Source organism: Loxodonta africana, chromosome 17 (genome assembly GCF_030014295.1).
Source record: "Loxodonta africana isolate mLoxAfr1 chromosome 17, mLoxAfr1.hap2, whole genome shotgun sequence".
Lineage (NCBI taxonomy): Eukaryota > Metazoa > Chordata > Mammalia > Proboscidea > Elephantidae > Loxodonta > Loxodonta africana.
Genome location: NC_087358.1, coordinates 61,438,806 through 61,459,945, shown reverse-complemented (window position 1 = coordinate 61,459,945; position 21,140 = coordinate 61,438,806). Strand labels below are relative to the sequence as shown.

General features: G+C 42.3%; 1 protein-coding gene across 1 annotated transcript; it reads right to left on the bottom strand.

The window, feature by feature from the left end:
• Positions 1 to 448: 448 nt before the first annotated feature.
• Positions 449 to 8,087, bottom strand: FAM216B (family with sequence similarity 216 member B). The gene is made up of 3 exons (XM_003412659.3): positions 7,727 to 8,087; positions 3,432 to 3,552; positions 449 to 663 (listed from the first exon to the last, which is right to left on the bottom strand). Exons 1-3 carry the CDS (start codon positions 7,823 to 7,825, stop codon positions 449 to 451), a joined length of 435 nt encoding a protein of 144 aa, XP_003412707.2. The 5' UTR covers positions 7,826 to 8,087.
• Positions 8,088 to 21,140: the final 13,053 nt, after the last annotated feature.

Below are 21,140 nucleotides of genomic sequence, written 5' to 3'. Positions count from 1 at the left end.
ATGCCACTGGGTGACTTACACGTTGCTATGATGGTGAAAGCTGTGCCACTGATATTATACTGGTGGGGTCACCCATGGTGGACAGGCTTCAGCAGAGCTTGCAGGCTAAGACAGACTCCAAAGAAAGACCTGGCAATTTACTTGCAAAAATTAGCTGATGAAAACCCTATGGATCATGGAATATTGTCTGAGATTTTGACTCACTTACTTTGGGCTTATCATCAGGTAGTACCTACCACTAGAAAAAGGCATCACATTTGGTAAAGTAGGAGGTCAGTGAAAGTGAGGGAAAACCTCAGTGAGATGGATTGAAACAATGGCCATAACAATGGAATCAAACCTACCAAGGATCATGAGGATGGCACAAGGGGTCGCCATGAGTCGGAGCTGACTCCAGGGCAACTAACAATACACCAGGGAAACATGGGCAAACTGCCTGTTTCAGAGCTTAAGTAAACCACGGTTCCTGAAAGCATCGGAGCCCTGCGCTTTGGGCCCTGGGCGGAAGCACAGACACAGATCGTGTCGGCGGCCATTTTCTTGCCACAGCTGAAGCCTTCCTGGGGAAGATGGCTCTTTGACGGGCTACTTTGGCTGAGGCTGCGTTGGCTGAATCTCTCAGGACAGCAGCACAAGCCAACGCCTCCCGTTGAGTAATATAGCCTAGGAGAAAGAAATGAGAGAAACTTTAAAGTCAGCAATTTTACAAAACCGGTAAGCAAACAGAACTGCAGACATTCACATGTGTGTACACAATTTCATCTACTCCGCCAGTGTTGAAAAGGATAACCATTGTCCTTAGAATGCCTCGATGATACAATCTTTAGGACAGGTACAGTATTTTCTTCTTTAACATTTATCATTCAATAAGTTAGTAAATACTTCATCACTGATTACCATGAAAAATCCTTCAGGAAGGGACTTGAGGAAACTGCATGAATTGTTTATCTTTAATACAAACCTTGTCAGCAGTGGGGTTTTTTGTTTGTTTGTTTGTTTAATGTCAAAACTTTCAAACCAGAAACAGATTTAGTAGATCTTCCTCAGCACTTCTCAAAGGATAGTCTGCAGACCACCTACTATAGAATCATCTGACAGAGGTCAAGTGCAATTTTAAAATGCTTGTTAAAAATTCTGAGTCTATGCCAAAGACCTGAATCAGAAACTCTGAAAGTTAACCCTGGGAGTCTGAATTTTAATAAGGTACCTTTGGTGAATTTTATGAGCCCTAAACATTAAATCGGAAGGTCGGTAGTTCGAACTCACCATTGGCTCTGTGGGAGAAAGGACCTGGCAATCTTCTTCTAGGTTACAGCCTAGGAAACCCTATAGAGACAGTTTTACTCTGTCCTATAGGGTTGCTATGAGTCGGAATTGACCCCATGGCACACAACAAATGTTGAACAGGAAGCTATGGGTAGTACAAATGGTTAATGTGCTTGGCTGCTAACTGAAAGACTGGGAGTGTAAGTTGACCCAGAGCACCTTGGAAGAAAGGCCTGGTGATCTACTTCCAAAAAAATTACTCATTGAAAACCTTATGAGGCAGAGTTCTACTCTCACACACATGGGGTTGGCATGAGTCAGAATCAACTTCACAATGGCTGGTAAAACATTGACTATCTCTGCTTCTGGAGTTTGTTAACTTCTATGCAGATTTACTCTACAAACAAAGCTAACCTAACCTAACCCATTGTCGTAGAGTCTATTGTGACTCATAGAGACCCTGTAGGACGGAGTAGAACTGCCCCACAGGGTTTCCAAGAAGTAGCTGGTAGATTTGAACTGCTGACCTCTTGGTTAGCAGCCAAGCTTTTAAACACTATGCCACCACGGCTCCACAAACAAAACTACTAGATGATATTTCTGCAACATTTCAGACAGACCAAATTCTAACTCCATTTACTAGTTGCGTGACCCTGATCAGGTTAGCTAACTTATCCACATGCCAGTTTTCTCATCTGTAAAATGTGAGTTGTAAAAGCACCTACCGTGTAGATGTGTTAGTGTTTTAAACAAGACAATACATGCAAAGTGCAAGAACAGTGCCTGGTGCATACAAAGCCCTCAGTTTTTATGAAACCATTTACAAAAATGGTCTTCCTTTTGTGTAAACACAGAAACAACAATATAAGGTAGCCTGTGTCAAACGAGTGGTTAAAAAAAATAAGCTCTTTTGGTGTTCAGAGAAGAGACTAATAGACAGGGACTGGAGACTGAATACATTTCCTAAAAGAAAAGGGACTTAACAGCAATTACACCTTTCAGTAGGTTGGTGCTTATAGCTTATGAGGGTCTCTTGCAATCATTATCCTACTTGTGCTTCATAAAATCTGAGGAAGTTGGCAGAAGAGGACAGACTGCAGCACGTGGGGGTAAAAACGCATGGTCCTTAGAGTATGCTGGCTCTGACTTCAATTCCTAGCTCTAATATTTGCTGTCTGCATGATCTTGATCAAGTTACATAACCTACCTGCACTCATTTTCCACAGCTGTAAAACCAAAACAAAAACCGTTAAACAAAAACAAAAACCATTCAACCAAAACAAGCCAAACCCGTTGCTGTTGAGTGGATTCTGACTCATGGTGACCCCATATGTGTCAGTGTAGAACTGCTCCATATGGTTTTCAGTGGCTGAATTTTTGGAAGTAGATTGCTAGGCCTCTCTTCTGAGGCACCTCTGAGTGGTCTCTAACCACCAACCTTTGGGTTAGCAATTGAGTGCTTAATGATTTGCACCACTCAGGGATTCCCACAGCTCTAAAGTTGGGAGAAAATGAAATAATGTACGTAGAGCTCCAAGCACAATGCCTGACACATGGTAAATGCTCAACACCTGTAACTATGATTGTTGACAGCCAAGTGAGCCTCTGAGTTCATACAACCAGCAAGGGGGTTTGAGCTGTGGTCTGAGCCTAGGCTGGCCAGGGCCATTTCTACTAGATCAAAAAAAAAAAGAAAAACACCAATCCAGTTGCCATCTAGTAAACCCGGACTCATGGTAACCCCATGAGTGGCAGCACAGAACTGTGCTCCACAGGGTTTTCAATGGCTGATTTTTTGGAAGTAGGCCTTTCTTCTGAGGCACCTCTGCATAGACTTGAACCACCAGCCTTATGATTAGCAGCCAAATGCTTAACTGTTTGCAACACATCAAGTTCCTATAAATCTCAGAGAGTTGTAGAGTTGTTATCATTTTATTACAATCCATACTCCAAGTTCTGTAAACCCTCTGAATTTACCCATAAAACCTTACTTTCTGCTGTCAGGGATAATCATTTTTTAACTTGGCCAGCCAACCATGTTGATAAAATAGCACGCTGACAGGGGCTGTTCTATCTGAATTCTTTCTCTGGGAACTTGACTTCTAGCTGCAGCACATGAGTCCCTTCTCTATGATCCTTGGTTCTGGTCAGATGGTTATGCTCACCGAGCAGCTGCTGGCGCTGAAGGCTGTGAAGGTAGCAGGTCTGCAGGGCCTCCCACTGGGGGCTACAGCTGTAAATCCTCATGATGCTGTAGAAGTAGCGCTGCTGCCCTTGGGTCAGGTCCTATCAGAGCAGAGCAGTTGGTTTTGATGAGTTGATGAAGTTCTATAGGATTAAAAGTGTGATGTATTCAAAACTGACTTCCACAGCAATAAATTCATATCTTGTTATATATATTGCTGTGGTGCCATCGAGTCAGTTCTCAGTCATGGCGACCTCGTGTGCTGTAGAATAGAACTGCCTCATAGGGCTTTCTTGGCTGTAATTTTTATGGAACCAGATGGACAGGTCTTTCTCCTGCGGAGCCACTGGGTGGCTTCAACCCGACAATCTTTCAGTTAGCTACCAGGGCTGTTTGCACCACTTAACCATTTGTGCCACCAGGGCTCCATATATGTTGTTGTTAGTTGCCATCGAGTCAATTCTAACATATATAATATACATGTGCCATCTGGCAGTTGTATTGTGATAGCTTGCATGTTGCTATAATGCTGGGATCTACGTACGTCACTGGTATTTCAGATACCAACAGGGTCACCCATGGTGGACAGGTTTCAGCAAAGCTTCCAAATTAAGACAGACTAGAAAGAAAGACTTGGTGATCTACTTCTGAAAATTGGCCAGTGTAAACCCTATAGGCGACAACAGAATATTGCCCAATGTAGTGCTGGAAGAAGAATCCCTTAGGTTGGGAGTCACTCAGAATATACCTTGGCTGCAACAATGGGCTCAAGCATAGCAACGATTGTGGAGTTGGCACAGGACATGGCAGCATTTTGTTTTGTTGCACATGGAGTCACCATGAGTTGGAGCTGACTGGAGGGCAACTAACAACAATAATATATAGCTTCATCTCTTAGTTTGCTTAAAAATCTTCTACTGGCCTGTGTGATGGTGAAAATGGATAAATAAGAGATTCAAGGTATTGGGCTGAGGAAGAGCCAAGATTTTCAAAGATCTTATAACATCTGTCATGGATTGAGTCATAACCCCCCAAACTATCTGTCAACTTGCCTAGGTCATGATTCCCAGTACTGTATGATTGTCTACCATTTTGTCATCTGATGTGATTTTCCTATGTGTTGTAAATCCTATCACCATGATGTAATGAGTTGGATTAGTGGTAGTTATATTAATGAGATCTACAAGATGAGGTAGTGTCTTAATTCAATCTGTTTTGAGATATAAAAGAGAAAAGTGTGCAGAGAGACATGGGAACCTTATACGACCAAGAAAGCAGTGCCAGTAGCAGAGTGCATCCTTTGGACCTGAGGTTCCTGCGCTGAGATGCTCCCAGACCAAGGGAAGACTGATGCATCACAAGGACCTTCCTCCAGAGCTGACAGAGAGAGAAGGCCTTCTCCTGGAGCCGGCGCCCTGAATTCGGACTTGTAGCCTACCGGACTGTGAGAGAATAAGCTTCTCTTTGTTAAAGCCATCCACTTGTGGCGTATTTCTGTTATAGCAACACTGGATGACCGAGACATGTATTGATCTAGTATTATCTGTGATGAGGAAGATGGGCTGTGAGAATCTAAACAGGGCCTGAAGTGTGCCAGACTTGCAGATACAGAGATTGGTAAACAAGTCCTTTCAACCAAGAGTTCTCAGCGAGCAGGGAGATGATAGGTGAATAGGTAGGTTACGTGGTAAGTGTTCCACACCTTTTGTATAAAGATGTTGTGAAAACAAAGAAGGAGAGCAAACTCTGCCCGTAGCAGTCAAGGAAGGCTTTCTAAATGAGATGATCACCACACCTGAATCTTACAGGGTGAGGAGGAACTCTTTACAGGGACTAGATTCAAAACCCGTTGCTGTGGAGTTGGTCCTATTCGTGGTGGTGCCGTGTGTGTCAGGGTGGAACTGTGCTCCACTGGGTTTTCCATGGCTGATTTTTTTGGAAGTAGATCACCGGAACTTTCTCCCTTGGTACCTCTTCGGTGGACTCAAACTGCCAACCTTTCAGTTAGCAGCTGAGAGCGTTAACTGTTTACACCATCCACGGACTCATACTGGTTCTGAAAGGATGGTCCTCCAACCTGCAGTGTTGGCAACACCTAGGACCATGTCAGAAATGCAAATTCTGAAACCCAGCTCCAAATCTATAGAATCAGAAACGTGGGGTTGAGAGCCAGCATTCTGGGTTTTAACAAGCCCTGTGGGTGATTCCGATGCATACATACTAAAATTTGAGAGCCACTGGGCTAAAAGAAAAGGCTAATTATAGACAGAGGGAGAAACTGGCACAAATTCTCTTACGGGGTATAAAATATCTGGATATGTTTGGAAATACTTTTTTTTTTTTCTTTTTAAGTTCAGCTGGAGCATGGAGTCTTAGTTGAAAAGGCAGTAGAGTTATGTAGGGGAAGATCATGGCGACCTTTGATGCTACGTTAGAGTTTCAAGTTTCTATATGAGGAGCCATTGAACGTCTTTCTTTAAGGCAGTGGTTTTCAATGGAAATGATTTTGCCCCCAAGGGACATTTGGCAACATCTGGAGACATTTTTGGTTGTCACAACTGGTGGGAGGGGTACTACTAACATCTAGTGGGTAGAGGCCAGATGTGCTGCTAAACATCCTGCAACACACAGGACAGCCCCCAATTCGTTGTAACAAAGAATTATCTGGCCCCAAATGGTAATAGTATCAAGATTGAGAAATTCTACTTTAAGCTGACAAGATTTGCATTTTAGAAAGATTATGTTGACCTTGCTGTGGATAATGGGCTTGAAGGAAGACAGGCCAGAAACCATTTAGAAACCTCCTGCCATAGTGCGAGGGAGGAACAAAAAGGGCTTAGACTCCCATTACTGTTACACTTAGTGTATCTCAAGTGTTTCTTACATGCTATGCTAAGCATTTTGCATGTATTATTTCCTAACTGACAGCAATCCTATGATATGGGCAATTATTGTGCTAGCTTTTCAAGTGGAAAAACTGAGATAGTGGCATCAACATTCTAGAAAAATCAAGATAAAGTAAATTCGCTTTCAGTCGAAATATCTAAAACAGTAATAGAATTTTTCAAAGCTAGTTGTAACCATGTAAGGACATCTAACATAAGGTAATGAAAAAAGATAGTAATAAAAGCTAAATTTAAAATAATTATATAAAAGTAGGGTGTCAGATTTTTCTTTTGAAGACTAAAGACCTCACATTTTTATATAAAAAATATATCCAAGATGAAAATAGCAAAACCAAGTACCTCACAATTTCAGACATTACTTCAACTTTATGGTTTCTGAATTAGACGTTTAAAAAGGTAATATATTTAAAGAAGAGACTGGATTCCATTCCTGAATAACTAATTAAACTTCTTCAAATGATTGAGAACAGTAGAAAGTGGGAATTGCAAGCCAGTTTCAAGAGCAAAGGTACAAAGCGCAATGGGAGTTTCAATTACACAATATAAAACCTTAAAAGTTAGGGTTTTATTTTACAAGAAAAAAGTGCTTACATCTTTTCCTTAGTAAAACTTTCAACTTCCTAAATGAGAAGCAAAGGGTAATATCACTAATATCCTCGAGGGGATGGAAGAGACCCGAAAATTTTACAAACAGCATTTATGGGAATGGCTTTAACTAAATTTGACCAAAAGGAGCTAAAACTCAAAAAACGTAGCCTTCCAACAGTGGAGCCATGGTGTGGTCCCTTAGTTTCCCATCACTGGTAGTGTTTCCCATCACTGGTACTGTGTCAGCAACAGAGAGACAGCCATTTACCAGAGCCCCGGAAAGGGGATAAGTGTAAGAGTTGGTGCTGTTAGCGCCTTTGAGTCAGCCCCTGACTCGTGGTGTCCCCATACACAATGAAACTAAACATCGCCTGGTCTCGAGCCATCCCATGATCCTTTGCAGGTTGAACCTTTGTGACCTGTAGGGTTCTCGTTGGCTAATTTTTGGAAGTAGATCATCGGGCCTTTCTCCCTAGTCCATCTTAGTCTGGAAGCTCTGCTGAAACCTGTGCAACATCATAGCAACACACAAGGCCCCACTGACAGATAGGTGGTGACTGCGCATGAGGTACATCGACTAGGAGTTGAACCTGGGTCTCCTGCACTAAACCACCATTGGCCCCTTGGTGTAGATCATTCCGGATTCTCATTCGTTCACTCACACATGCCTTTAACACACACCGAGGGCCTGGGCTAGACCAAATATTCTGCCCGATGGTGCTTAACAAGCTCTGAAGGAGAGACAGACATGGTCCTCCCATCCGCGAATTATAGGCTGCACCTTCAGTAATGAAGTGTCTGAGGCAGAAGCAGGGACTCGAATGTACGGAATCTGTGGAACTTTCCAAGGTTTTTGTTGTCTTTTCCAGTTTTCTCCCATTCTTTATCCTGTACCTTCAAGGAAAAACAAAGTATAGGATAAAATTTCATTTTGTTCAAACAATTTGGGAGATGTACCTAAGTGAGGAAGTAGATGACAGATGGTAGGTGGGTGGACAGGTGGACGGGTGGATGGATGGATGGATGGAGGTTAGTATTTCAAGGGATAAAAACATTTTCTTACCTGCTGTGGAGTAAATGGACCTCACTAGACTGCTTAGTTCTGCACTTTCCCCTATCTACCCCGCCCCTCCTTGTTTATGGAAGGAATAATACAAAGGCATGTGTCCATCTGCTTCACTAGGGTTTTTAGGGTTTTAAGATTGCCTTTTATATGAGAAGCCATTGAACACGGTATGGCATTTTATTTGGAACGGGTGGGTTGTAGAGCCATACCATGTCTACAACAGTTATTTCTTGATAATTTTAAGTATTTACTGCCTTTTCTGATTATTGAAGTAATATACGTCATCTTAGAAAATCTGGAAAAATTTAGAAATTGAAGAAAATAAAAGTATGTATACTCTATTCATAACTGTCATTGGCATTTGATTAATTCCCCCCCCCCATGCATATTGTATGATTTTAGGGAAGTGAGATTTTGTATTTTTCTCTGGTCATTAAGTATTCCTTTAAACATTATTTTTAGCGGCAGTATCATATATTTTTCACATCATTCTCTATAACTTGCATGTTTAGATTTGCAATTTTATAGCACTATACTTTAAAGTACAGCCATAGTGCTCCTTAGAAGCAAGGATGGTGAGACTTCATCTCATATACTTTGGACATGTTATCAGGAGGGATCAGTCCCTGGAGAAGGACATCATGCTTGGTAAAGTGGAGGGTCAGCAAAAAAGAGGAAGACCCTCAATGAGGTGGATAGACACAGTGGCTGCAACAGTGAGCTCAAGCATAACAAGGATTGTGAGGATGGTGCAGGATCAGGCAGTGTTTCGTTCTGTTGTCCATAGGGTCGCTGTGAGTCAGAACCGACTCAACAGCACCTAGCAACAACAACATATGTTAAAATAAACTTAAACGTAGCCATATTGCTTACCACTTCCTTGACAAAGATATAAAATAGAGGAATCACATCTGCAATGTTTAGGTCTTCTTTCCATGTGATTTAGGGTTTAAAATCTGAGAGGTATATATAATAATATAAAAAAATTCACGATCAAGGAAGTACAGATATATTGAAATAGGACTGCCAAGGGACTGAGTGGAAGCCCCAAGCATTTTTCCCTCTGCTTACTCCTTTGCTTGTCAGCAGTGTTAACTACTGAGTGACAGGAAGTAAGAGCATAACAAAGGCAGTATAGTACCAAACCAAATCCAAACCCATTGTTGTTGAGTCAATTCCGACTCCTAGTGACACTATAGGTCAGAGTAGAACTGCCCCATAGGGTTTACAAGGCTGTAAACCTTTACAGAAGCAGACTGTCACATCTTTTTCCCATAGAGTGGCTGGTGGGTTCAAACTGCTGAGCTTTCAGTTATCAGCTAAGTGCTTAACCACTGTACCATCAAAAACCCGCTGCCGTCAAATCGATTCTGACTCATAGCGACCCTATAGGGCAGAGTAGAACTGCCCCATAGAGTTTCCAAGTAGCGCCTGGCAGATTCGAACTGCTGACCTTTTGGTTAGCAGCCGTAGCACTTAACCAGTACGCCACCAGGGTTTCCAGTGTGCCACCAGGGCTCCTTAATTAATACCCCCCCCCAAAAAAAATACCAGATCCTCTAAATGTAGCAGACTGTCCTCAATACCTCCATACGTGCTAGCTAAAGAAAAGAAATTGTAATAAAAGTGGTGTGGCTTTTAGAATCAGACAGACTTGAGCTGCTTCTGTTATCCTCAGTCTTATCTGTACAATGGCCATTATAATGCCTACCTTTTATAGGGCTGTTTGGTTAAATTGTATCATGAATATAGAATGCTCTCACTTTATGCCAGTCTTCCCTTGCTACCCTACCTTAGTGTGTGTTCATGCATGTGCAGGCACATGCATACGCAAACACACACACACACACACATACATGTGCTTAAGGGTAATTTAATATGTGAGAAACACCCAGTGGTTCTGAGTTTATAGACCTAATGCTCAGATCTTCCAGAAGAAAGATTTCTTAGGAAAATATCAGTCAATGCCTTTCTCTGCCTTGTTTCCATGATAAAAACTTAAAATTAAACTATAAATATTTTATTTAACACTGCTTTCCTTCAATGTGGACTCCAAAAACTATACCAACCAAGATATACTCTCTTAATACTCTCTGTGATGGAAACTTGCATTCTATCATCTACTCAAATCGTCTCAATATCCCCGTCTCATTTTCCAGACCTGTAGAGCAGAGAATAAATATTCTTCAATGCTGAAAAGACGTCTTTTCTCCTCAAATAGCATAAGGAAATGACAGATGAGCCTTCCTGTGGCAACAACTCATGTGTGCTTTTCTTGGGCTATTGCTGAAGAAATACAACTTACTTAGTCAAGTGGTCTATACTAGATAAAGTTTGATTAAAATGCTTGGCAAATTCAGGGAGAAAACACATCTGCAAAATAACTTATATCTGAAACAAAAAGACAGATTTGCTTAAAAAGAACTTACCCACTATTGTAGTTTTTTTCCTTTTTTTAAAAGCTGGCATTCACATTCAATTTCGTTTCCTCTCAAGGTCTCTTTCTTCTCATGGTGGTGACGGTGATTCAGTCTGTTGATACATCGATATCCAAGCAACACCATGTGATGAAACAAAGAGCTTTGGAAAATTGGCTATTTGCCTTGTCCTGCGTCTGGACAACATTCAACTGCACTATATAATTTCTTTGTCTTCCAAATTTTGAATCTAATTAGGTGTCAACTTCTAAATCCATCACATCCGCGTTCTATATAGACCCAGAGAGGGAAGTGCCTGGAGGCAGAGATACTGAATGTTAACGGTCAAGAAATCCAGCAGGGCAACAGGCCATTACATGAGATTTCCCGGATTGGAGTTAATAGCCCCCTACCTCCCTTGCTCAGAAGGATGAAGGAACAGTTTCTAAATATAGAGGTGTGAGATGAATTTGACTATGGTAGCCTACAGAATTGTCCCATAGTCCAAGATCACGTTCTTTTTCTATCGTTTGAGGGAGAGAGATTCTTCGTATTTGCTCTTGATTAGAGGGGACACCCAAGGATAATTAATCTCCAGCACAAGATTCTTGCCCACCCTGACCTCACCGGCATAAGCCTCAAGTTTTAACCTGATTCATGAGCACAACATTTTTCCTTGTCTGCTAGAATTATTGCTGCAGGCTCCCTTTCTTTGCTGAAAAATCCTCCTTTTGAATGCCAGCTTCTCTGCAAAAATGAAGAGTTTCTAGAGAAAACGGAAGAAGAAATACCAAAGGGAAACCATGAATTCAAAATTCTTAGGAGGCTGAAGGTGGGGTCGGGGTGAGGGCGGGAACCAGGGAGATAAGAATGGTGAATCAAACCATATAACTTAAAGAAGAAAGAAAGTGGATCAACCGACCCAAAAGGTTTGAGGTTTTTTCAATAATTTGAATGCAGACCTTCTGGGGAATAAACATGGCACAATCAAGAGGCTGTAAATGCCAGTGAATATGACAAAATCTGCCACCGGATCTGAGAGGTTGGTGATTCTCTACGGAGAGATAAAAAACAGCTGTATGTAGAGCTGACGTTGTCAATTGAGTCTTCCTTGAATGTTTTTCCAGGATGTGATGAAATCCCTCCTACAGCATACTACATTCACTGGCTGCTGCATACACATGTTGACCCATAACAGGGAGCATTAACGCCCGCCCAATCAGGAAACCAGAAACAAAGCTAGGGATTTGACAGAGATGGAATTTAATACAGGGAATTGGTTTCAAAAGAACTGAAATGGGCTAGAAGAGCAAAACCGGGAAGATTAGGTTATGCAAGGATTGACAACTGCAGTAAGCTACTATCACACCTAAGGACCCCTGATGGTGCAATTGTTAAGCGTTCGATTGCTAACCGAAACGTTGGTGGTTCGAAGCCACCCAGTGGATCCAAGGGAGAAAGGCCCGGCAATCTACTACCATGATGATTACAGCCTAGAAAACCCTATGGGGAGTCCTACTCTGTCACATGGGATCACTTGATGGCACCTAACAACTCTCACGCCTAGAGCTGGAGGACTCAAGGGAAAATGATTTTACCCAGAGCCCATGAACACTGTGGCACAGAGGCTGCTTCCAGTGGAATGCTGCTGCCTGAAGGACCCCAGCAACCTGCACTCACTGCCACCCTCAATTCCACGTTCCCTCCAAAATGCAAATGCTACTCACTGTTGCTGTCACCACTGTTGCTATCCCTGCTGTTTCTGCCGCCATGGCCACAGGTACAGCAGAAGCCAGGAATAAAAGTCTTCTCCTTTCCACCAGCCTTCCATGTCCTGATTAGAACATGCAAACCTCACTGGATGCCAGCTGGCAGAGGATCCTGGGAAATGTGTTTGGCAGTCTTCCCACTACTGTGGTAAAGAGAAGGGTATAGAAGGGTAAGACTGGAACTGAGGCAATGGGCACTTCCTAGCATATGGAGATACCACCAACAAAATCTAAGAGGTGCTTCTGGGATCTGTGAAGTCAGACAGGAAACTTCAGGGCTTGGAAGTACAGTCAAAATTTTCCTAATACCACTAAAGTTTAGAATTCTGTAAGGAAAAAAGAAATTAAAAGATAATTTACTAGCTATGTAGATGGTGTCAGAATATGAGATACGGATTTTTGGGCAATACCTTAAGATATGAGAATGATGAAACTGTATGTATATCATCAGTTTTGGATGATAACTAGCTAAACAAAAAGGAATTAAAGCTGAATACAAAGGAAAAATGGGGGTAGGGGTGGGAAAACACCCATGATCTCATTACTAGGCAGAATATAAAAAGAAGAAGGAGAAGAAGAAGCCCTGGTGCTCAATGGTTAAGCAGTTGGCTGCTAACTGAAAGGTTGGTGATTGGAACCACCAGCAGCTCTGGGAGAAAAGACCTGGCAATCTACTCCAGTAAAGATTACAGTCTATAGGATACTTGTATTCTGTCCTAGAGGGTTGCTATGAGTGGGAATCAACTTGGCAGCATACAACAACACTGGTTTGAAAAAAGAAAAAAGCTGAATATTATTTCACAGTTAAACAATGCTCTAGACTGCATAGGTCTAAATGCAGAACATGGGTAATGAAGTATTTTCACAGAACATTGGGTAAATGTGACCCCATGGGTATTAAACAAATGAGAAAAAGGGGAGTCATAATTGGAATCCAAGATGAGGTCGAACCCTAATTCAAGGAATCCAATCTGCTAGAATAAGAGGCAGAGTGTCACTGTACCTCGTGGGCGTAAGTGCTGCACTGGAAAACCATGAATCCAAGAGGAATTATCTGCTCACATCCTTCTGCAGCTGCTCCTGCTCCAGGATTCACTTTGCTGCAGAGTTCTCCACTAGGACAGATCTGCCAGGCACAGGTATCTTTCCTTGCTTGCCCCAAGCCCTCAGGGGGCCTTAAACAAAAGGGAAGGGAAGTGGCCCTCACCCCACTCTGTGCTGCTGTTTATCACCTAGACTCCTGGGTGGCTTCTGCTCAGTCTTACAGTCTTTGTTGGACTCTGTAATCTCTTAGGGCTACAAGTGTCATGGGGTGAAATGGGGTTGTTCTTCTATTACCTTGTCTGTTTTTCTTACCTCTTCAAGGACAACTCTCTCTTCTCTTAGATTCCCAAACAAAATCACTTATGCATATCAACCCTCAGGGGTCATTGGTCCCACAAATGAGGAAAATTAGAGTCCCAGTTTGGAGTTTAAGGTCCATATTTGTTGTTGTTGTCGTTAGCTGCCATTGAGTCAGCCCCGGCTCATGGCGACCCCCCGCACAATGGAACAAAATACTGTGCAGTCCTGAGCCATCTTCATGATCGGCTATGGATTGGACCATTGTGATCCACAAGGATTTCATTGGCTGATTTTTGGAAGTAGATTGTCAGGTCTTTCCTCCTAGTCTGTCTTAGTTTGGAAGCTCTACTGAAACCTGTTCAGCATCATAGCAGTATACAAGCCTCCACAACAGATGGGTGGTGGCTGTGCTTGAAGTACATCAGCCAGGAGTTGAACCCAGGTCTCCTGCATAGAAGGTGAGAGAATTCTACCATTGAACTACCAATGTCCCCATAAGGTCCATTTTAATAAGTGAAAAAAACTACTTTAGACCTTAGAAGTAATGATTGCCAGAGAAGGAAAAGCTGGACATGATCAGATATGTGCCAAGGACTTTGGGAAAACATTTCAAAATGTATATGAGAAAGAAAATAGGCATTATTAAATGATGGGGAGAAAGAATCAGTGACAAGAAGGGAAAGGCCCAGAGATTTAATTTTGACTCTATAAGCCCAAATAAACTCTATGAAAGAAAGAGGTAAGATATAAAAAGAAACTAGGGTAGGTAACTTGGGACCTCCCAGACAATTCTAGACTCAAGGCCAGGTTATTAAAAAATATTGTGAGAATATAAAAAAAATAATAATAATTTTTTTTCTTAAGGGACTAGCAATGGTTCTCTAAAAACAGATTACATGGCATAGCTATCAGATAGTAGAGTGAGGACTCACCCCATGGTTTTCTGAAGTCTGTGGTTTCTACCCTGGCCTCTAGAACTGAAGGGGAATTCAAGCAACACATACTTTGCTATAATAGAAAATTGTCCCTTCTATCTGATGGCTAAGGCCCCTGGGTGGCACAAGTGGCAGGACCATGGAAAAAGAGGCCTGGTGATCTGCTTCCATAAAGATTACAGCAAAGCAAACCCTATGGAGCTGTTCTATTCTGTCACATGGGTTTGCTATGAGTCAGAATCAACTCAGTGGGGAGTTTTTGGTTTATCTGATGATTGCATTATTTACAGACAAAACACATGCATCTTATTCTTTCTCATCTTGTGGTAGGTTCCATTCCCATCTGGAATACTGCCTGGTTGAGTAAGAGAGGCTTCAGTTTCCCAAAGACTTCTGGTCAGAATTCTGGAGCAGAATATTAGTCTTAATATGGCAAGTCATTGACCTTTTTAACAAGGCTCCTTGAAAGACTTCATGTGAATAGACGCCAAGTGAGCCAGTGCCATCAGCCCCCACACCTGCCCAAGCATGTTTGGATTTACCATGAGTATGGGTGCGCAGCTTAGGTCCTTGCCCGTGAAAACACCCTGCAAAAGAATTCTGACTTTCAAAAATGTAGATTGTATAAAGATGCCATCTACACACTGCAATGGATTATCAAAACAACAGTTTTGATAAACATTTAAAAGACCACTACAGACATCTGCATTTTCAAGCAATACCATTTCCTTTTGTCCTTGTTATAGTTTTTAATATAGATATGGTTCTGAAACTTTTAGATGTTGCAGACCTGATGTTTCCGCACTTGCAAAGTGTCCTGTGAAATCCCTATGAGTAGATATGTACAATTTGAAACTTGTTAAAAATATACTAAACTTGTTAAAAATATTCTAAACGGTGCTGACTAATGGATCAATGACAACCTGGATAGGACTTTGGTGGTATGCCCTTATCTATGGCACAGTTTTATCCAGAACTTGAATAAAGACATGGTGGGCAAGCTTATCAAATTTTCAGATCATGGCGATCTTGGTGGGATGGAAAACACAGTAGATGGCAGAATCAGGACACAAAAAGATCTTGACAGGATAAAGTGGTGGACCGCACCTCACAGGATGAAATGTAATAACAATAAAAACAAGATTCTGCATCAGAGTTGCATTGCTAGCTGGATGAACACAGAAAGGGAGGTTTAGTAGCAGTTCACATACAGGGAAGTCAGTGCAGAATGAGTCAATGTGGCTGCCAGAGGGATCCATGAATGTGTAGGTTGCATCAATAGAAATATCAAATCTAAAACAAAGGAGAGGCTGGGTTTGCCAGGGCTTTGTGCTTTGTGCTGCTGTGTTGTGTCACACACAAGGGACATGGGCAAACTCGAGTGTGTTCATTGGAGAATGGCTAAAATAAGGACATCATGTCACAGGGTGGAAACCCTGGTGGCGTAGTGGTTAAGTGCTACGGCTGCTAACCAAAAGGTTGGCAGTTCAAATCCACCAGGTGCTACTTGGAATCTCTATGGGGCAGTTCTACTCTGTCCTATAGGTTTGCTATGAGTCAGAATTAACTCAACGGCAATGGGGTGTTACAGGGTGAACCGGCATCCTATGAAAAGTGGCACGTGGGTTAAAGCTTTCTATCCTGGGAAAGACCTATGGCAACAGGGGGTAAGGGTGGGCAATAGTGCCACACAAGATATTTGAAAGATTGACACATTTAAGAGAGATTAAATTTACTGTGCATATCCCTAAAAAAAGTAAAAATTAGCATCAATAAATAGAAGCTACAAAGATAAAAATTTATCGTGGGATGAACAACCTCACGAAGGAATAAGCTCCCCTTTGCTAGAAGTAAAAGAAAACAGACTCACTTGAGTAGGATGCTGTATGAAGCAGGTAAGCACTACATGTATCACTAATCCTATAACTCAGTTATTCCAAGTACCAAGTATCAACCATCATCCCACTGTACCATTCCACCCTTCCCTGATGCTGTCTGTCCATCCTCCTCTCTATAAGCCTAAGCATTTTAAGCTTTGATGTTGCTGTTGTTAGCTGTCATTGAGTTGACCCCCGACTCATGGTTATTCCATGCACAACGGAATGAAACACAGTCTGGTCCTGCGCCATCCCCACGATCAGTTGCAGATTGGACCATTGTGAGCCATTAGGTTTTCACTGGCTGATTTTTGAACGTAAATTGCCAGGCCTTTCTTCTTTGTCTTAGTCTCAAAGCTTCACTGAAACCTGTTCTGCATCACAGCAACACTCAAGCCTCCACTGACAGTCTGGTGGTAGCTGCTCATGAAGTGCATTGGCCAGGAATCAAACCTGGATCTCCTCACAGAAGACAAGAATTCTGCCACTTACCTACATTGCCCCACAGGATTTGATAGAAACCACAAAAACAGCCAATTCTTATACAACAGTTGCTTACTTTGCACCATTCTGGACATTTTATGGAAACCCTGGTGGCGTAGTGGTTAAGAGCTACAGTTGCTAACCAAAAGGTTGGCAGTTCAAATCCACCAGGCACTCCTTGGAAACTCTATGTCCTATAAGGTCACTAGGAGTCCAGATCAACTCATTGGCAATGGGTTTGGTTTTTTTTTTCAGGCATTTTATATGTACTAACTCATTTAAGCCTGATTACAATACAATGAGGTATGTACTATTACCATCACCATTTTACTGATGAGAAAAAGGGCAAAAAAAGGGTTTAAATAACCTGCCCATATTCCCACAACTGGGAAGTGGTAGAACTCAGGCAGTCTTGCTCCACATCTGTGGTCTTAGTGGCACCAATTTAGCTCAGAAATGAGGAATCAAAGGAAAGGTGTTTGTCTCATCTTTTTTTTCTCTTGCACAGAGATCTCCCTGTTGTGGTTTTTATGGCCCCCCATGGAGTAAGGAGGCAGGGAGAACCATGAGAGCCCTTGAAAGGTTGCCAAATCAAAACATTTCAAGAAATAACCTCTGTGCACACTGGAAATGAAAGAAGACTCCCTGAAGGAAACGAAGCTTTGTACCTGGCTTAGTTACTTAGTGTTGCTATAACACAAATACTTTAAAGGAAATGAATGCATTCTCTTACAGTCTGGGAGGCTAGAAGTCCAAATTAGGGCATCAGCTCTAGGGGACAGCCCCTCTTTGTCAGCAGCCCTAGGCTGTCTGTGATATTCTTTGACTTACAGCAGGATCTGCTCATGGTGTCTCTCTTCCCCCCTTTATGTGTGCCACTGTGTCTGTTCTGCTCTTTTTATAAGAACCCACTCAGAAAGAATTAGGTTTAGAACCCGCCCTACTCCAGTATGGCCTCGTTAACAAAACAAAAGAATCTCCTATTTCCAAATAGGGTCACGTTCACAGGTACAGGGTTAGGACTTCAATATATATTTTCAGGTGGACACAATTCAATTCACAACAGTACCCATCATGGTGGCTATGGGAAATACAATTCCCTGGAGGGGTTTCCTAAGTCCTTGGGTATGTAGTGAATTAGCAGGCAACACTGACTGAAAGAGCCAATGAAGACGCAAAAACGTAATGAGTGACAACTAGTCAGAACAGAAAACGTTTCTGGAAACCGGCAAGTATTTTATCATATGCTTTATTAAAATCTTAGCACTAAATAGTTCTAGATTTCAGTGTGGACATGTATCAGGGTCAGTTAGGCTGTGTTGTTGTTGTTGTTAGGTGCCGTCGAGTCGTTTCTGACTCATAGCGACCCTATGCACAACAAAATGAAACACTGCCCGGTCCTGCGCCATCCTTACAATCGTTGTTATGCTTGAGCTCATTGTTGCAGCCACTGTGTCAATCCACCTAGTTGAGGGTCTTCCTCTTTTCCGCTGACCCTGTACTCTGCCAAGCAGGATGTCCTTCTCCAGGGACTCATCCCTGGATGAGGCTGTAAATAACAGAATTATCAAGCAAATCGTGGCTTATGTAAATAGGGGTTTATTTTTGTCACTTTACAAGAAAAGGGAGATGTTAGTGGTATTGGGTCAGTGATTCTGAGCTGGTGTCTGTGATTCTCTTGGCCTTCACCTCATGGTCATACACTGGCTACTTCACCTGAGGCCAGGAAACAGGGTGTGGCACTAAGGAGAGGGCTTATTTTCATGCACTTTATGTCAGAGAAGGGCACCATTTCCCAGAAGCTTCCCAGCCTACTTCACCTAACATCTCATGTTGTTGTTGTGTGCTGTCCAGCAGATTCCGACTCATAGCAACACTACAGAATAGCCTGGAACTGCCCCATAGGGTTTTCTAGGCTGCAGTCTTCATGAGAGCAGATCTCCAGGTCTTTCCTTCCATGCAGCCACTGGTGGATTTGAACTGTGGACTTTTCCATTAGCATCTGAGCACTTAACCATTGTGCTACCAGGGCTCCTTAATATCCCATAGGCCAAGGGTCAGCTAGTGCTATTGCTGCTGAACAACCACAAAATCATCTTAGGAACCTATGGTCGTAAATAATGATTTCCTGCTCATGTATCTATGGGTCAGCTAGGGTGGCTCTACTTTAGGCTGTAGGTTGGCAGTTCCTCTGGGGCAACTGGTCTACCTGTCTGTCTTTCTTTTTTGACCTGGGCTTCCCAGGATGTGTTTTCTCATGGTAGAGGACAGAGGCTCCTTGATAGGCAGGCCTGGGTTGGGAACAGGCATATTCTTACATCTGCCCACATTCCAAGTCTAAAGTTAATAGGGCAGGAGAGCGTACTCTTCTCATGGTGGTCATGGGAAAAGAGTAAATATTTGCTGAAGAGTAATTTATGTTATTGTTAGGTGCCGTCCAGTCAATTCCAATTCACAGTGATTCTATGTACGATAGAACGAAACACTGCCCGGTCCTGAGCCATCCTCACAAAGCCTTGTGATGTTTGAGCCCATTATTGCTGCCACTGTGTCAATCCATTTCATTGAGGGTTTTCCTCTTTTTCACTGATCCTCTACTTTACCAAGCATGATGTCCTTCTCCAGGGAGTGATCGCTCCTGATAATAATATGTCCAAAGTATGTGAGACATAGTCTCACCATCCTTGCTTCTAAGGAGCATTCTGGCTGTACTTCTTCCAAGACTGATTTGTTCGTTCTTCTGGCAGTCCATAGTATATTCAATATTCTTTTCCTCCACCGTTATTCGAAGGCATCAATTCTTCTTCAGTCTTCCTTATTCATTGTCCAGCTTTTGAATGCATATGAAGTCACTGAAAATACCATGGCTTGGGTCAGGTGCATCTTATCTTAGTCCTCAAAATGACATCTTTGCTTTCCAATACTTTAAAGAGGTTTTTTGCAGAAAATTTGTCCAATGCAATATGTCATTTGATTTCTTGACTGCTGCTTCCACGGGGGTTGATTGTGGATCCAAGTAAAATGAAATCCTTGACAACTTCAGTCTTTTCTCCGTTTATCATGACGTTGCTTATTGGTCCACCTGTGAAGGTTTTTGTTTTCTTTATGTTGAGGCACAATCCATAGTGAAGGCTGTGGTCTATGATCTTCATCAGTAAGTGCTTCAAATTCTCTTCACTTTCAGCAAGGAAGGTTGTGTCATCTGCATATCTGAGGTTCTTGATGAGTCTTCCTCCAATCCTGATGCCACATATTTCTTCATATAATCCAGTTTCTCGGATTAGTTGATCAGCATATGGGTAGAATAAGTATGGTGAAATTATACAACCCTGACGCACACGTTTCCTTAGTTTCAACCACGAAGTATCCCCTTGTTTTGTTCAAACAACTGCCTCTTGGTCTTTGTACAGGCTCCTCGTGAGCACAATTAAGTGTTCTGGAATTCCCATTCTTTGCAATGTTATCCATAATTTGTTATGATTCACACAGTTGAATGCCTTTGCATAGTCAATAAAACACAGGTAAACATCTTTCTAATACTCTCTGCTTTCTGGTATTTTCAAGATCCATCTGACATCAGTAATGATATCCCTCATTCCACATCCTCTTCTGAATCAGGCTTGAATTTCTGGCAGTTCCCTCTCGATGTACTGCTGCAATCGCTTTTAAATGATCTTCAGCAAAATTTTACTTGCATGTTATATTAATGATGTTATTGTTGTTAGGGGCCGTCGAGTTGGTTCCTACTCATAGTGACCCTATGCACAACAGAACAAAACACTGCCTGGTCCTGAGCCATCCTTACAATCGTTGTTATGCTTGAGCTCATTGTTGCAGCCACTGTGTCAATCCACCTTGTCGAGGGTCTTCCTCTTTTCTGCTGACCCTGTACTCTACCAAGCTTGATGTCCTTCTCCAGGGACTGATCCCTCCTGACAACATGCCCAAAGTATGTAAGATGCAGTCTCACCATCCTTGCCTCTAAGGAGCATTCTGGCTGCACTTCTTCCAAGACAGATTTGTTTGTTCTTTTGGCAGTCCATGGTATATTCAATATTCTTCACCAACACCACAATTCAAAGGCGTCAACTCTTCTTTGGTCTTCCTTTTCCATTGTCCAGGTTTCACATGCGTGTGATGCGATTGCAAATACCATGGCTTGGGTCAGGCGCACCTTAGTCTTCAGGGTGACGTCTTTGCTCTTCAATATGATTGTCCAATTCAAAATAGCCAGTACCAGTCCATTTCAGCTCACTAATGCCTAGGATATTGGTCTTTATGTGTTCCATTTCATTTTTGACAGC

Bases quoted from the DNA above. Each gene is read 5' to 3' on its own strand.
- FAM216B (XM_003412659.3), bottom strand. From the start codon at position 7,825: ATGGGAGAAAACTGGAAAAGACAACAAAAACCTTGGAAAGTTCCACAG. The intron at 3,553-7,726 runs GTGCAGCCTATA...CTGCTCTGATAG, and splicing joins CAGACACTTCATTACTGAAG to GACCTGACCCAAGGGCAGCA. The intron at 664-3,431 runs GTGAGCATAACC...TCTTTCTCCTAG, and splicing joins TCAGCGCCAGCAGCTGCTCG to GCTATATTACTCAACGGGAG.